The sequence below is a fragment of the Lacerta agilis genome, chromosome 3, assembly GCF_009819535.1.
Source record: "Lacerta agilis isolate rLacAgi1 chromosome 3, rLacAgi1.pri, whole genome shotgun sequence".
Classification (NCBI taxonomy): domain Eukaryota; kingdom Metazoa; phylum Chordata; class Lepidosauria; order Squamata; family Lacertidae; genus Lacerta; species Lacerta agilis.
Window position 1 is genome coordinate 103127553 of NC_046314.1, and position 18183 is coordinate 103145735.

Below are 18183 nucleotides of genomic sequence, written 5' to 3' on the forward strand. Positions count from 1 at the left end.
CTTCATTGCAAATATTTAGGTGCCAGGCAAGCCTCCCTCAGAGAGCATACCACCACAAATGGGGAGCCACCACAGAAAAGGCCCATTCTTGTGTTGCCGCCCTTCAGACCCCTTGTGGAAGCACACAAAGTAGGGCCTCAGATTATTATTGCAAGGTCCAGATTTGTGACATGTATATTGTGCAACACAAGTCATATAAGCTGCTTGCTACTTGCCGCATTGTTTCCAGCCCTATGCCCTTAAATTTTCAACCAGAGCTCTGCAACCATGAAAACTAAAAAGACCTATTGGCCCTGATTCAACTTACATTGCAGGCAACTATTGGCACTTCAGAATTTTAAAATATGAAATATGAGATTGTCAGGATTGTAGGGGTGAGGACAGACCCCACAGCTAATGCAGGAAAACCACCTACAAGTCTCTCCTTGACTTGTAAGCATTCAGCCAAACCTGAATGGGAAGACTATAGTGAAAAGGAGGAGACTGGAAGTATGACAATAAAATGGAGATGGGAGGAAGAACGGCCTAAATCAATAGCGTCAATTTTGTCCCTCAATAAAGTTCGGCAGGTTTTGTCACAACAACTCTAGGAAGGAGAGGGAAGAAAAAGACCAGCCCATTCAGGACTTTTTGGGTGCTTCCAGGCAGTCACTATTTTGGGGTGGGATTCAGTTACATACCAGAAAATGTGGGTTGTGCAATTGTAGTTATTTGGGATGCCCTGGGCAACAAACCCACTTCCCCCAAAAGGGGGAACTTTCTGTGATAAGGGAGGTGATGGGGAGATGGACAGGAAAGTGTGGGATAACATCATCTAACCTCATAAACAAATCAGAATGCATGCTTATTAAATAGCAAACATCATCTAATCTCCCTGCAAACAAATCAAGATGAATGCTCAATAAACAGGTCATCTGGAAACCCCCTTTTTTCCAAGTTTACTAGATCACATAATTTCATTACCTATTTATTCTACTTTTAAATGTTAATTCTGACAATGCCCAAAATATAGAGCTGGGCCTTGGGGGAGTTAGCTATTGTTCACCAAGAACAGGCTTTATACAGTATGCTGAAAGCACCATGATTAATTCCCGTTTTTTCCAGTGAAAAGGAATTCAGGTAGACAGCTGTGGAAAGATCCTTGCCTGAAGCCTTGGGAGAGCTGCTACCAGTCAGATGAGATGACAATATTCCATAAACAAGAAATAAAGAGTCAAGGACTGAGAAAATGTCAACACTATGCATTGAAAGCATTATTGTAACACTTTAATGCCATAGCTTCCCCCAAAGAACTGTAGTTTGATCATGGTGCTGAGATGAGACCCCTAGTCCTCTCACAGGGCTAATATATTCTGAGTGGCCAATCAGTCCCTCTTCCCAGGGAACTCTGGGAAAGATAGCTCTGTGAGGGGAATAGGGGTCTCCTAACAACTGTTAGCACCCTTTAAAAAACTACAGTTCCCAGGCTTATTTGGGGGAAGTCGCAATTGTTTAAAAGTGATATGGCTTTAAATGTAAGGTTCTAGATGTGGGAGCTGTAACACAGCAACATCTGGGAGGGTCATGGGTTCTCCACCTCTAATTTATGCCTTCAACAAGAATCAACATAAATAGGCAGTTGTAAGGTAGATATTTAGATAGGCAAGGTGTTGTGTATTGATTGGCCTAAACTTGTTGGTAGGTTAAGAACCAACAACCCAATCTACAAAACATTCCCAGACTCTTCCCCAATTAAAATTAATGAACAATTCTCCCTCCAATAAATTTATCACATGTTACAAAGATCCAGAATCTTGCCAGAGTTCAGATTTGGACTGTTAATTCACTCTCAACTGCCAAGAATTTTGAGCTAAACTGTTTGTGACATCATTCATGACAGCAGAATGTTATGTTTGCATTCAGCTCAAGCTATCTCCATGCCAACAGCGTTGGACAGTAATAAATCCCTGTTACTAGAGAACCATCAATGCAAAACTCTCAAAATTTATTTTTGCTTTCATGCCCTATGCCTGATTTAAGAGCTGTGTGTAGCTGGCCTGAAAACCTGTTTCCAGAAGTTTATAATCTAATTGATACAATATATCTAAAGTTATTTGATAACCTCTCTTATGAATAAACTCACCTCCAATCCCCACTTCCTTTCATCCATTTATAGCATTTTTATAATTCAGAATACCTTAAAATCCTTTTGAAGTGTCCAGTATGTCTAGACTGTGTTCCAGGCTTCTTTGCCATTTGCATGTAGAAGTTGTTGGCTCAGCAAATAATGTTACTTGGCAGGGGGGGGGGTGTCAAAAGGCCTCTTCATTCCCAAACACTTCCCCTATAATAAAAGTGAATATAGCCCTGATATATATTTATCACCTGCCATGATGATCCATCTTGCCAGAGTTCAGATGTGGGTTGACTGTTAACTGCCTCTCACTCTGCCAAGACTTTGGAGCATAACTTGTTTATGACATCATGTGTGACATCAGAATGTCCATATTTGCATTCTGCTCAGGCTCTCTCCATGCCAACAGGGGTTGCCAGTAAACCTCTGCAACTAGAGACCCATCAGCCTGACTATCAAATATCTGTGGGTTATTGTTTATACCTCCTTGTTGGCATTTGTCTGCCTCAGGAGACAATTGAAGAGTGCACCTTCCTTTTTATTAAACAGGAATAACTGGTCCCCCAAATCATTTTATTCAGTATGGGAGTTTGTTCAAGCAATCTCTTCAGTCTTGCTTGAAAAACATTCCAGGAAGAGTCTCAAAAAATGAGACTGAGTTTGGCAGTCACTGTCGGGGGTGGATCATTGGTCAGCCAGCTAGAATGAGCCCCAAATCTGTGGCAGCACTGAGCCATGGGGGTAGCCAAGTACATGAGACCTAAAGCACAAGTCGCACTGAGATCCTAATTGGAGACTGGATTGCCAGCTGGGTTTGAACTCTGAACTGGGGCGGGAGCAAGGAACAAGAGTTCATTGGGAAGAGGCATTGCCTGTTAAACCACTCTGGGAATTGTGGCTCTGTGAGAGGAGTATGGGGGGTCTCCTAACAACTCTCAGCACCGTTAATGAACAACAGTTCCCAGGCTGCTTTGTAGGAAGCCATAACTATTTAAAGTGGTATGATACTTACCTTTGGTAAAGTGAAGATGTGGACATAATGGGGGGGCGGGGGGAGAGAAATTGACAGGAAGCTATTTGGGTATGTTTTTACGCAAAGTTGTTACTTTTTATCATTCCAATTCTTTAAAAGGCTGTGCTTAATATTAGCCATATTCTACTATAGAAATCTGAAGGGGGGAGTAATATTTAAAATCTCTTTAAACTTACTTTGGGCTTGAAACTATTCAATTATCAATATTTTTCTTTGGAGCAGGGGGCTGTGCAGAAAAAATGTAGAAGCTGGAGAACAGTTTTCTTCAACCCTTCTATTTTCCCAGCTTTTCTTCTGGACTGGCAGATTTCTAACCCTGCCTGACAGTGCTTTCATCTGTGGACACACAACCTCCTGAAGGAACATGTTATGTACCTTGCTGCAGTGCATGGCACTTACAGTTCCTCTGGGCTCTCCCAGAGGCCTTGTGGTGGCAGCACATATGCCTTCTAGAGTTGCTCCTGGTATATGATATACCAATGCCTCACCATATCTGGATGGTGTTCTAAACACACACACTCCCCTGCAACGATTACACCGCTCTCTCCACTTTGCAAGATGATGAGGATCTGGTTCATTTGCACGATGTGTACTTTCCGTTCCACTATCGCACAGAAGCGTGTCCTTCAGACCAATTTTTGCATAAATGCTGAAAGCTCTCTGCGAAGTCTGCTGGAGCAAAGTGCTCAGTAACTAACTGGCACAACTGGGCCGTTACCAAGTAAGAAACTGGAACAAGCAGATTTGCATCCAAGGGATAAAACCTTGCAATTCTTTGTTACGTGCCAACTGTGGCATAACTCTCTTGGATGGAAAGAAAGAGCCCACTGAGTCAGAGAGGTGAAAGGTTAAATAATGCTGGAACATCTCAAAAAAAGACAAGCAAGCAAACCTGAGGTTCTGGACATCAATACAGAGCAAAAAGAGCTGTAGAGACTAGGGGTGAGGTGAAGAAGCTGAAGATGTTTCGGCTGTGCTTGTAAAACTAAGTAAGAGCAAGGGAAGAAATGTTCCAGTTACAGGTGGGTAGCCGTGTTGGTCTGCCATAGTCGAAACAAAATAGAAAATTCTTTCCAGTAGCACCTTAGAGACCAACTGAGTTTGTTCTTGGTATGAGCTTTCGTGTGCATGCACACTTCTTCAGATACCTGAAGAAGTGTATCTGAAGGTATCTGAAGAAGTGTGCATGCACACGAAAGCTCATACCAAGAACAAACTCAGTTGGTCTCTAAGGTGCTACTGGGAATAAATGTTGTTTGCAGAATTAAAAGAAAGGCATCACAAACACTTTTGATAGCTTCAGATCTTATGTTTAATTCGTGGTACCTAAATTTAGTGTTTTTTATGCATTTTACTGGACACTTTATTAGAAGCTTTTTGATACAACTTTGTTTTTGGAGAACTGCATCACAAAATTTTTGGTAGTACAGATTTTGAAGGATAGCTGTGTTTCCCTGATCCCTAGCTATAAGTCAAAGGGGAATCGTTCACTTTCCATCTGAGTTCATTGCTACAAGTATGAACATCAACAACAAAAAAATCCTTTGAATACATTAGTAGCAGTCCATTGAACCTATAAGTGGCAATGCACTAATTTATCTTCATTAGAACCAGCCAAGGGCCTGTCATGACTGACGATTAGTTACCAAATATAGCAACACATGTTGGCTACTAGTACCTGGGATGCATATCCCCATTGTCCAATAGAAAAACTAAGCCTGAAGAAATGCTGATTTGCATCAAGTAACATTCTGGGCATTCTTTGCTGTGAAGAGTAATTGCTACAACATGTGCGATATTTGGGGTATTATCAGAGACATGGAAGGATCATTAGTAGAAGCCCGAGAAACCCTAGCATCTATTGCAAAGAAGGTATTTTCTTTTGCTGTACGGTGTAGCTGGATATAAATATTAAATGTTCTCCCTAGAGAAACAAGCAATGAAATGTCATAATGATTCTGCCGATTATGATCATGAAAGCACTTAAAGCAACATCTATTTTTACACTTTGCTACTAATAGGGAAGTACATCCCTTGACTGAGGCTGACAAAAATTCCACCATTTCTGTTTGCACAGCACAATTAACACATTTTATAACCCAATTCTCAAGACAATCTAGTGAATGCATGTTTGCATTTTCAGAGCAACTGCACTGAAACATTTCATTAAGAAGATTGTTGTCTTGTGCCTCAGCTGCTATAACATGCCACATGTCATAGTAAAAGAAAGCATGCAACCATAATGATTTTATTTTGAAACCCAGCAACAAATCTCAGTGATACCTACAAGCTCATTTCTTAATTTTAGTACTGAATTTTTATTTAAAAATTCAGTATAAAAATTCATTTTTATTTTTTTAAAATGAGCATTATGGTTGCCGGCTGTTCCTCAGCATGATGTGAGAAGAACACTGGAAGAGGAAAAGTTGAACCCAAATGGAACCACCAAAGATCAGTCTCAAACTCTGATCTGGCCTTTGTGCTCCTAGGCTACATTGCCATCTATAATACCCTTGAGTTGAACTATCAACGGGGATCCCAGGAGAGCTCACTCCCATACCATTTAGGAATTACACAGTGTGTAGTTAAAACTATGGAATTCACTCCCACTATGGCCACCAACTTGGATGGCTCTAAGCAGAGGTTGGATGGCCATCTGTTGGAGATGCTCTAGCTGCGATTCCAGCATTGCAGGAGCTTGGACTAGATGGCCCTTGGTTTCCCTTCCAACTCAATTAATAATAATAATAATAATAATAATAATAATAATAATAATAATAATACATATGTACGTACATACATACATACATAATTTATTATTTATACCCTGCCCATCTGGCAGTTTCCCCAGCCACTCTGGGCGGCTTCCAGCAGGATATTAAAAACACAGTAAAAAATCAAACATTAAAAACTTCCCTAAACAAGGCTGCCTTCCATGAGTCTATGAGGAATAGATGAATTCATGGAGGTAAAAGCTATCACGGGCTACTAGCCACAATGGCTATGCTCTGACTCCACAGTCAGAGGCTTTATGTGTCTGAACTGCAGTTGCTGGAAATCACAGGAGAGAGTGCTCTTGCGCTTGGGGTCCTGCTTGCAAATTTCCCACAGGCATCTGGTTGGCCACTGTGAGAACAGGATGCTGGAGTAAATGGGTCTTTGTCCTGATCCAGCAGGATCTTCTTGTGTTCTTTCTGTAAGACTGTGTTGCACGTTGCTTAGCAGGGTATTTTACATTCTTTATGTATTTATACACCAGCCTCCCCCAAAGTAGAGCTCTCCAGAGGTTTTGGACTTAGTCACCTCAAGAGATTTTCCCACCCCACCCCACACTTCCCTCCTGGCACCCACTCTCCCAATTATTCTTCTCCACTCCTCCCTTCTTGTCGTCCCCCCTCATTTGCTGGCAGTTTTCTTTGCTGTCCCCTCCAATTCCTTCCTGCCTTGCTCTGAGGATTGGATGGACAGTGTCCTTCCTCAGAGTGAGCTATTCCAGGCAAAGAGTGCCAGCATTGCCACCACTACAGCTAAGACGTTCATTTAAACTTGGGAGAGGGGAGCTATTTTAAAGTTTTGTTGTTGTTTTTCAAAGTTTAAACAGGCTTTCTAGCTGCCCCAGCAAATCACAGGGACAGTAACCATTCTGCACATTTTTTTTAAATTTGGCTTGGCAGTTGTAGGGGAAGGGGAGAAGGAGGCAACACAAACACGTGAATTGGAGACCCTAGGGCAGGCATAGGCAACCTTCGGCTCTCCAGATGTTTTGGCCTACAACTCCCATGATCCCTAGCTAACAGGACCAGTGGTCAGGGATGATGGGAATTGTAGTCCGAAACATCTGGAGAGCCGAAGGTTGCTGACCCCTGCCCTAGGGTCTCCAATTGCTGATGCCTAGGCTAAAGCATTGAGCTGGATGCAGGGAATACTGATTTCAAGCCGTAGTCAGCTGTGAAGTTTAATGGGTAGCTATGAGTAAGCTCCTTAAATGAAACTGCATCAAACATGCCCCCACCTTTTTCACTTTTTTCAAAAAGTAATTGTGCTGTTCATAGAATTATCTTGCCCTTTTCTCACTCGCCTAGTGAGCTAGCAGTGCAGCCCACAACCTTAACTACTTAACCACCTTGTAAACCTCCATTTCCCAAACTTGACTGTCTTAGAGGGGCCTCATTTGCACTTGTAAGCAAAATGTCACACTCCAGAGTGGACAACCAGACGATGACATTAACGCCTACTGACTAGGCTTTCTATTTGTTCCCAGAGGGAGAAAGAGAGCACTATTAATGGGGGTACATGCATCTCTTTTAATATTGAAAACAGGAGTAGTAAAGGTAAAGAGACCCCTGACCACCAGGTCCAGTCGTGTCCGACTCTGGGGTTGCGGCGCTCATCTCGCTCTATAGGCCGAGGGAGCCGGCGTTTGTCCGCAGACAGCTTCCGGGTCATGTGGCCAGCATGACAAAGCTGCTTCTGGCGAACCAGAGCAGCGTATGGAAACGCCGTTTACCTTCCCACCAGAGCGGTCCCTATTTATCTACTTGCACTTTGACGTGCTTTCGAACTGCTAGGTGGGCAGGAGCTGGGACCGAGCAACGGGAGCTCACCCCGTGGCAGGGATTCGAACCGCCGACCTTCTGATCAGCAAGCCCTAAACTCTGTGGTTTAACCCACAGCGCCACCTGGAGTAATAGTGTTTATATTTGGCGATCACTCGTAGCAGAGTAAGATTGTCTTCCATGAAGAATAGTGGTTATACTAGACAACAAAGTATATATGAAGTAGCAAAAAAAGGGAAGCCTTAGAGCCTCAATATAGGATATCAGAACAGTTGTCCAGCTAGTGCAATGAAACTTTCTTTTCTTTTAGTTTTGTTACTTAATTCAAAAATAAGAGTACAACAACAGAACATTGGAGTCAGAAGATACAGCAACCCAGGAGAGATTGAAACTTCCTTCCAGTAGCACCTTAAGAGACCAACTAAGTTTGTTATTGGTATGAGCTTTCGTGTGCATACACACTTGTTCAGAAGAAGTGTATCTGAAGTGTGCATGCACACGAAAGCTCATACCAATAACAAACTTAGTTGGTCTCTTAAGGTGCCACTGGAAGGAATTTTTTTATTTTGTTTCGACTACAGCAGACCAACACAGCTACCTACTTGTAACTAGAACCAGGAGAGATTGTCTTTTTAGTGACATATGCTCTCAAGGTTTGTCTTAGTTATCTAGGACTAAGTGTGGTGTCACCTGTCCTTTAGAGTTTGGAGTGTGCCTCAATAAACATCAGGCAGGCATCTACAGTACTAAAACTCATTTTGAAACTCCCATCTTTTCACCCATGCTTCCCTGAGAGGTGATCCAGCTATGCTGATGTATTAATTTGATCTTCTGATTTGTGATGTATTTTGTACTTGTTTTATGAATGGAATTCTAATGTTCATTTTATGCTGTTAATTGTCATGATGTTTTCTTAAATCGTTAGTACGTTTTTGTTTTTTGCAAATAAATAAGTAAAAATACGCAACCCCCATAATCAGAATTTACTATCATTTAATTGTTTAGCTAATAAGATATCCAAGTGCTGTAAGATTTCTCATCTCACACCAGTAGGTTACTGCCAGGATTGTTTTTGCCAGGCTCTGGAAGGCTGAAAACTATACCATCAATGACAGAATATCACACAAAAGCTTTGGAGCGTGTGGAAATAGACAAACCGACTGATATTTCAAGGAGAAAAATGATGCTGATGGTACTTTATATCAGTATCATTGATGGATCTGTGGGCACCATTTTATTATTTACTAGAATAAACACTGTAACTATGTATATCAAAAGAAACTTGATTTTCCAAGAGGCTCAGTACAAAAATACAAATTATTTTGTCAAAAATAAATAAAAGAAAAATATACTCTTTTTTCAGATGGCCTTTCTTTATGTTGCTGACTCTGCTCCAGGAGTATTAATTTCCTGGGTCAACTTGACCCTTGTATCTCAATTGTATGCTTGATGTTTTCCTGACAGCAAGTCATTTTTGCTTTATTTTAGCATTTGAGCCAGCTTTTAGGCACCGCTGGGCTAGCAACAATGTCTCAGCCAATTCAAGGAATTGTGCTATGAAGTATCAGCCCCGGAGTTTGGATCCATTCTGCTTTCCTTCCCTGTATGCAGAAGCTTTGGAGGAGGCTATGCCATTTTCCTGGCAGATCTACTGCACGTAGGTGATTCTCCACAGCTGCAGGCATAATACCACTTTGTGGCTAGCTCCTGATCCCAAATGCTGCTGCACACTAGTGGAGCATTCTGGAAGGAAGGACTTCTTTACACAATACACACAGTTAAATCGTGGGGTTTTCTACCACGAGACACTGTGATTGCCACCCAGGGCCGTCTCGTCATAGATGCTGGGTGGTGCGGCGCGGCAGGGCACCTGGCCCCCCAGGGGCGCCCCCGCAAGCCCGCCGGCATACCAGGTGCCCCCTCCCCAACCTGCCCCCGCCCCCATGGGTGGGCGGGCAGGCACTCGTATACCGGTGGGCGAGCTGCAAGCCGGCCGCCCTCCGGAGCCCCAGCTGGAGCGCTGGGAAGGGCGCGCAAAGCCCCGCGCCGCTCCAGCGCCACGCTCCTCATCCCCCGCTCTCCCACCCCCCTCCCGAGGGGCGGCCAGTGCGGGAGGGAGGCGGGCGGAGAGGCGGCACGCCGGGGGCGCCGAGGGATCGTTGCACCACGGCGGCCGATCCCTTTAAGATGGCCCTGTTGCCACCAACCTAGGCCACGCTCACACCATACATTTAAAGTGCTATTACAGTATATCACTTTAAGCAGTCATGGCTTCCCTTGAAGAATTCAGGAAACTGTAGCCAGTAAAGAGTGCTGAGAGTTGTTAGGAGACCCCTATTCCCCGTACAGAGCTCCTATTCCAGAGTTCCCTGTGAAGAGGGATTGACTGTTAAACTACTATGATAATTGTATCTCTATAGGAAGCTGCCCTATATCAAGTCAGACCATTGACCCATCTAGCTAAGTATTATCTACACTAACTGCCAAGGGTTCTCCAGAGTTTCAGGCATGTGGGGAGGGGGAAAATCTTTTTCCTATCCCTACTTTGAGATGCCAGAGACTGAATCTGGGAATTTGTGCATGCAAAGCAGATGCTCTACCACTGACCTAAAGGTCTTACTCTTGCTACTACTCCTACCAAATTCACTCTGATTCTTTGTCCTTTTTCAAAAGAATGTTGCAGCCCCTGTCACATAAAGTATACTGTGGCAAGAATCATAGAATTGTAGAGTTGGAAAGGACCATGAGGGTCATCTAGTCCAACCCCCAAAAGGAATCTTTTGCCCAAGGTGGGGCTCAAACCCACAACCCTGAGGTCAACAGTCATGTGTTCTGAGCTATCCCAGAACATGACATCTTTTGTGCCTTTACGTTTCTTTCTCTCTTTAGAGTATGGGGGGGGGGGGTTTGACCCTCCAGAAGTTGTCATACTCCATCTAGCTCCCATCAGTTCTAGTCAGCATGGCCAATTTTTGGTTGTTATGGAAGTTGTAGTCTAGCAACATGCTGGGTTTCTCCAGCCTTAAAACACTTAGACACATGCAGAAAAAAAGCACAACAGGAAGTGGGTATGGAAAGAATAAGCCAGAGGAGGGTGTGCTTGACCCCTTCACTGTCCACCTCTTACCTACCTTTAACTAGCACAGCCCTCCCCGCACAAGCTTACTTTGCTCCCCAAGTGGTTCCAAACATGGGTTTGCATGAAACAGGTCATTCCTAAGAGGGAGTGTGCTGCAAGATATACTAATTAGAAACACTACTACTACATATCCATTAAGTACAGTCTGAAACTGGCAGTTTTGCAAAATTCAAACTTAATAAATGCAGAGCAGAGCATGCCACATACTAAATCAACATTTGCCAACCTGATGCCTCCCCCACCAAACATTTTGGACTACAACTCCCTTCAGACCAAATCAGCAGGCATTGTTGCCCAAAACAAGTGGTCACCAGGTTGGTAAAGGCTCTGCTAACAAATAAATGCAGCATGAAAACAGCACTTTCAAACAAATAAATATAGCAGGGGTGGTGAACTTCAGCCCCAGGGGCAAAAGCAGTCCTCTTGTCATTTCCATGTGACCCTTAGTACTCTCTCCAGACCACAGCCCCTTCTCAGCCATGCCCCCTCACCAGACCACACTCCTCACCAGTCCTACTGTGCATATTCATTGAGCATTTTTGCCTGTCTGGAATGTTTCCTTGAGCTCTGATAATGCCTCTTGCTTGCCTGTGTGAATACGTGTAAAACTAGCCAGTTGTATAAAGTCATTGCTCCACCCACTTTTGCTTATGGCCCCACCCACCACCAATATCATGTGGCACCCAGAAGGTTCCCATAAAGGAGATATGTTCCTTGGTCTGAAAAAGGTTCCCCTTCCCTGCAGTGTAGTGACAGAAAGATGTAAGATGATTCTCAAACTAACGTGACACTGGAACTTTTCACTTTTGGAACGCTAACTCACCAATATTTAAGATTTACACAGATCAGAACATCCCTCTCTTGCTCACATGGGCTTGTCATTTGGGGAGGAGGACAAAAGGCGGCTGGGATCAGCAAAACCTACACAGCAGCAGAGAAGAGGATAAGGAGGGATTATATTTCGGGTTTTAGCATAATTTGAAGGTGGGCAGTGAAGACAGTGAAGAAATCTCAGTGATTGTGCTGGTAGAACTAACATTTTGGCCGCATTTAAATACTCTTTTCTCTCCCCCACTCTCTTTTTTTACTGTTGTTAACAATAATTTACACCCAAAAATCAAAGCTCATAAAACTGAGGGGGGGGGGTTGGGGCAGCCTTTTGCAACCCAACACTATTAGGTGTCCAGTATCTGGGTGAATATCACACAATGAGTCTGCTAACACCTAACAGAAAGCAGATTTAAATTTTGCCTTCCGGAGGAAATAAGTAGGAGTACAAAAAGGTCAAAATGCTAGTTTCTTGGGCTAAGAGGCCTATCTAATACCTTGATAGAAAGGTGGTCTGTGGTTTGTGTGTGCTTGGTGGGGAAGTGAATGCTGCTTCTGCATGCCAGGACATTGAACAGTATCCATTTATTGTGAAGGGAAGGTCACAGTGCCTTTGTATTAAAGAGGAGAGTGCAGTGGCTGCAGAGCCTTTTCAGGAAGAAAAGGAGATTCACAGGGAGTGAGAAAGAACCTGCACGATGTGTAGAGATGCAATAAGATGAATGGTACCAATGGATGGCTGCTTGCATTTTGTGGGGAAAAGACACATGCTGCTACCATACATGCACTCAAGGTTTGATCTGTTGTTCTTTTGAACATAACGACAGAGAATGGGGCATGGAGACATAATAACTACGAGTCATGATATGGCAAATGGGGGCTTTGTAAGGGATTATCAATGGTTCTGTGCTAAGGAACACATGAAGCACTGGTGGAGGGCAAGAGAGAGCAATGTGTGAATGATAAGGAGGAACAGGGTCTGGAGTGCTACAGTGCATAGTGCCACTATCCTGGCACACAGGGAGATTGATGGAGAAGCACATTACAGATTAACCATGTGCTGTGGTTGTGTGGTTCATGCATTCCATTAACTGAGAAATGATGGAAGGATCAGGGCTACTTAAGGAAATGTACTCTCCAAGTCCACAGTCACTTGGCCATGCATTCCATCACCGATGCACACCACTGGTTCCCAATGAATCGAGCGGTTCTCCTGATGTCCTACTTGCTATGTACTCCACGAGAGAAAGAGGAGAAAGGGTAGGAAGCAGGAATATGCAAGAGAGTTACAGGACAGTATCGTGTGAGGAAGGTGCAGCGGAGAGAATAAAGCCAATAACCAGAAGTGAGGAGCACAAGGAATGACAGAAGACAATGCTAGAATGGGAGAGGAAGACTGGGGCTGGGCAATAACAAAGAGGCAATGCAGTATTAAGCGATGTTGCGCACCCAATAAGTGACTTTGCCTTGAGATGTTACTAGGGCTGTGTGCAAAACCAAGTGTTGGTGCATATCCTCAGGAACACGCTTGGTTCCTCCAAACTGGGGGAGCGAAGGGGTGCTCAAAATCAACGGCAAGGAGAGGATATTGGTGTATTAACTCTGCACGGAGGTCTTATAAAGGGGCACAGATGAAGTTTTGGGGGTGACAGGGCTAAAGGACGGCTTTGACTTGGGGGACAAAGAAGGTGTGTGCCAGAGGCAAGGGAACCCAGTAAAGAAACGATAAGGGGGTCGTGCATGGTGATACTGTGATGGGGGAAGGAGGATCGAGGAGGAAGCAGGTGCATTCAGTGTCGGGGAAAGTGGGGAGGGCGCGAGCTAGGGGCGACCCGCCTCTCCGCCTTACCTCTCTCCACCAAGCTGTCGAGGTCCCTGTCGACGCCCAGGAAGTAGCATCTCCTCCAAAGGCCGGCGTAAGTGGCGAAGAGCGGGCGGCCGCACGGCGACTGCAGCACCCCGAGCCCCACGAGGGCCCTCCAGTTCTCCAGCGGCGGGAGGTCGCCGGTGGGCGCGGGAGCCGGAGCTGCGCCGCCTCCTCCTCCTCCTCCGCCTCGAGGGAGCCGCCGCTTGGCGCCTCGCAAGGGCAAGTGCGGCAGCGGCAGGAGGCGGCGTCGCTGCTCGGGCGAGTGGGCGCTGCCGGCGCGGCTCTCGCAGCTCTCCCGGTGGCGACGGGGGTCGGTCTCGTACCAGTGGTCGGTGAAGATGGCCGTGACGAGCAGCGCCAAGGAGCACAGGCTGAGGCACAGGCTGAGAGCGCCCACCAGCCCTCGCCCCCTGCCGCCGCCGCCGCCGCCCATGGCTCGCTCCGGGGACGCCCCGCGCCCCACGCGCGGGCCCCCTTCAGAGGACGCCCCGCCTGGCGTCAGAGCTCCCGCACATCGCGGTGCCGGCAGCGGCAGCGCGGCCACCGGCGTGCGGACGGGAGCATCCCCGGAGCGCGCTCGCACAGCCCCGGCACGCGGCGGACTGGGCGGGTGGCGTCCGTCCCGCGCGTCTCGTCCACTCCCCGCGGGCGGGCGGGCCGAGCTGCACAAAGGACAGCGCGGGCACTTGCAGCTGCAGCCGGCGGGCGCCAGGGGGAGCAGCAGCAGCGCCGCCGCCGGAGCTTGGACTGGACGGCGACGAAGTGTGAGGAGACGCGCGAACGGGACGGCGGCGCTGCCGCCAACGGAGCCTGGAAAGGGCGCACCTCTCTCCACAGGGCAGGGGACTGGCCTCGTAGATTTAAATGCCCCATGGAGTGCGCATTTCCCAACTTCTTTCCAACTGCTTTCTGCCCGGCCTGCTGGTCTTCTAGATGGGCCATTGGCTTCATCCAGCTGGCTCTTCTTGTGTTCTTTTTTTAAAAAAAATAATTTTTATTGTTTTTATCTATAACAACTACAAAGAATAAGAAATAAATTCACATACATTCATCCATTTTGGCTATCATAGCCGTGACTTCCCTCAGACCTTCCAAGTGGCTTTCAGATTTCTATCTTAAATCTATACATCTTAAATCTATCATTGCTTAAAATATCATATGCATATTAATCACTGTAAAATTCATAATTACAATAATATTTCTACGTTTGTCTACAAAGCTTCCTGAAGTCCTATAAACGTATTCAATTGAGAATCATTTATCTCTCAAATAGTTCGTAAATTTACACCAGTCTTTGACGAATTTCTGGTCCCGCTGTTTTCGGATTCTTCCCGTCATTTTGTCCAGTTCTGCATATTCCATTAATTTCACTGTCCAAAAGCCAAAAGAAAAGCCAAAAGCCATAAAAGAGTTATAAGGAGCAACTAAAACAACAAGGAAACCTTAGAGCTGTGTACAGTACCTCAACATGGACCATGGTGGCTGGTGCAAATTGGGACTGTTATGGCAGAAGGCAGGGAGGCCAGCAGCAGGTGGCGCCAGAGCCAATGACAGACAGAGCCAACTAATCCTAGTTTTGTCCCCATTCTTCTCCTCCCTGCTGAGTTCTACAAGGGTAACAGTGGAGGAAGAAGCTGCCAGGCAAGGTCACCCTCTGGACTGGTAGGAGGCAGGCAGCTGGGTACTGACGAAAATTGTTTGAGCGGTGCCCCATTTGCCCTATTGGATAAACTTCCACTTTCACATTGTGAGAACTCCTGCCTAATAATAATAATAATTTATTATTTATACCCTGCCCATCTGGATGGGTTTCCCCAGCCACTCTGGGCAGCTCCCAACAGAATATTAAAAGCACAATAAAACACTGAACATTAAAAACCTCCCTATAATAATAGTTAATGTTAAAATGATAAACTATTATAAGCAACAGATTGTGAAGTAGATAAAAGCATGTGCTATAATGCAGCAATGTGGAGGACGGGTGGGAAGTCAACTTTTTTAATTGTATTAAATTTGAAGTAATTTGAATGAATCTGTTAAAAATTTTTGAAAATCAATAAAAATTAACTGGCCAAATCAAAAACAAAAAACAGCTCACCCAAGTCACCAAGGCAATAAGTGACATGCAGCAAATGCACAAATTACATCAAAAGACTATATTAAGCAGAGTAAAGTACATTCAGTAATATAGGCGGGACCAAATTATTGGATAGATACATAAAGAAGCATAGAAGCTTAAGTGCAGCAATGCAGCATTAATGGAGCAAAAATGCAGCTCCAGTATTTTTATTTTTTTCCATAGCAGGCGTGATGATGTTATCTACTGGAACAGTACTTGCCAGTGACAGTAAGATTGGGAAATTGGAGGACAGGTCTGATTTGGCACATGCTCCTCCTGCTGCATAGTTTAGGCTCAAACAGTGACTGGCCCAAAGTCACACAGTGAACTTCATGGCTGATTAGGTATATTAACCCAGGTCTCTCCAGGCAAAGCTCATAACGATAACCACTACATCAGCCTTCGCCAAAACATGATTGTATTATTATCAGCTGACTTGCTGCTCTTCAGGGATATATAATGAATCAACACAGCTTCCTTCATTTTTGAACTTTCCTTGGGAGTGTGTACATGGAAGCTATAATAATACTATAAATGCCTGCACTTCCAACATTTACCACTGCACCAACCTGGGAGCTGCAGTTTGAGATATATGGAGAACACCAGGTTAGTGCAGTGTTGCTTTGAGTTACAAAAAGTAACACAAACACACACACATACAAGGCCAGCTCAATACATTTTGGCACTTAAGGCAGACCCCAAGATGGTGTCCCCTCTCCGCTAAGGAAGAAGGGGGTGCCAGGTGAGGGAGGATCTGCATCAGGAACAAAGGTAAACAGCTAAAGGAAAAAAGCCAAATGACTGTCACATGTAGGATGGAGCAAACTTGTTTCCCCCCCTCCTGCTCCAAAGGGTAGGACCCAAACCAATGGCTTCAAGTAACAAGAAAGGAGATTCTGACTAAACACCAGAAATAATTTCCTGACAGTAAGAGTTATTTGACGGTGGAACAGTCAGACTCCCATTAGAGGTGGTGGACTCCCCTCCCTTGTTGGTTTTTAAGCAGAGGTTGAATGGCCATTTGTCATGTGTGAGGTGGCTGAGATTTCTACATTGCAGTGGGTTGGGCTAGATGGCCCTCAGGGTTCCTTCCAGCTTTATGATTCTATAAAAGATTGGCATCAGGATCTGCTGCACCCATGGATCTGGCTGCCTGAGACAGTTGCCTCACCTGCCTCATGAGTGGTCCGGCTCTGCATACACATACAGGGGGGCATTGGTTTGGTTCGGTTCTTGTTTTTATTATGTATTTTTATTCTCTATAAGAACTTACCTGGACCCTGAGATCATCCTCTGAGGCCCTTCTTCCTGTGCCTTCTCCAGGAGAAGTTCAGAGAGTGGCAACACGTGAACAGGCCTTTTCTTCATTGGCTCCCCATTTGTGGAATGCTCTCCTCAGGGAGGCTCGCCCAGTGCCTTCATTACTGGTACACACCTTTATCTGCCAGGCGAAAACGTCTTCAACCAGGCCTTGGGCTGATTTGACATCTGATGCCCTTTTAAATGTGCTGTGGGAGGGGGGAATTTATTGGTTTGCCGTTGTCTTATATTTCTTATGTAGGCCTATTTTGTCCATGGAGTTTTCTTGGCAGGGATACTGGAGTGGCTTGCCAGTTCCTACTCCAGGTGGATCACGTTTGGTCCAAACTCTCCACTATGACCTGTCCATCTTGACCTGTCCATAGTTTCCCTGAGTAATTCAAGCCCCTTCGCCACGACAAGGCAGTGATCCATGAAGGGGTGCTCTGGTCTTTGTGCTCTGGTCCATGGGGTCACGAAGAGTCGGACACGACTGAACGACTGAACAACAACAACAACAAGGCCTATTTTGTGTTTTTTTATCTTGTGATTTTATGTTGCAAACTGCCCCAAGGTCTATGGATGAAGGATATGACTAAACACCAGAAATAATTTCCTGACAGTAAGAGTTATTTGACAGTGGAACAGTCAGACTCCCATTAGAGGTGGTGGACTCCCCTCCTTTGGAGGTTTTAAAGCAGAGGTTGGATATGCATACAATGGTTAGGATATGCATGGTTAGGATATGCATACAAATTTAATAAATGATAATAATAAATGATAATAATGATATTCTGTATCGTTATTCTGTGGACCATTCTGAGAGCATCGCATGAAGGGCGGCATACAGATTTAATTAATAATAATAATACTGTAATAATATCACATTGAAGCCAGAGTCAAGCTAAAACAGCGCAAAACCTGCAAATCAATAAATACCTGCTGAAACTCCCACTGCCTAAACAACTGCGTCCTCTGTGGCCCGCAGCCGTTAACAACTGCCGTTAGCTAAGCTCCGCCCCTCCGAGCGTGCTGGGAGGGCCGCGAGCCTTTCTGGCTCCTCCTCCTTCTCCTGGGCTCCTCCCTCTCGCAACCAATACTGCCGGGCTGCTGAGGGGACCTGCGCGCGTGCGCAGACAGCGGCTCCGGGCGCCATGTTGGCTGAGCAGGCAGGGGGGAGGCGTCGTTGTTGGCGGCGGTGATCGCTCCGGGTCTTCTTCTCTCCCTCT

At 45.3% G+C, this 18183-nt stretch overlaps 1 protein-coding gene across 3 annotated transcripts in view; it reads right to left on the minus strand.

Annotated features, from left to right (window-relative positions):
* The window catches only part of TMEM178A (transmembrane protein 178A), a 23452-nt gene extending 5521 nt beyond the window's left edge, over nucleotides 1–17931 (minus strand). The window contains exon 1 of one of the 3 annotated variants that reach the window (XM_033145012.1): nucleotides 17894–17931. Coding sequence is in view for 2 of the 3 variants with exons in the window: in XM_033145009.1 (XP_033000900.1) it covers nucleotides 13519–13969 (451 nt within the window). In the remaining variant the exon portion in view is untranslated. Of the gene's footprint in view, nucleotides 1–2364; nucleotides 2453–13518; nucleotides 14281–17893 lie in introns of those variants that run through there. The other 2 variants (XM_033145009.1, XM_033145011.1) reach the window with 2 other exon arrangements.
* Nucleotides 17932–18183: the final 252 nt, after the last annotated feature.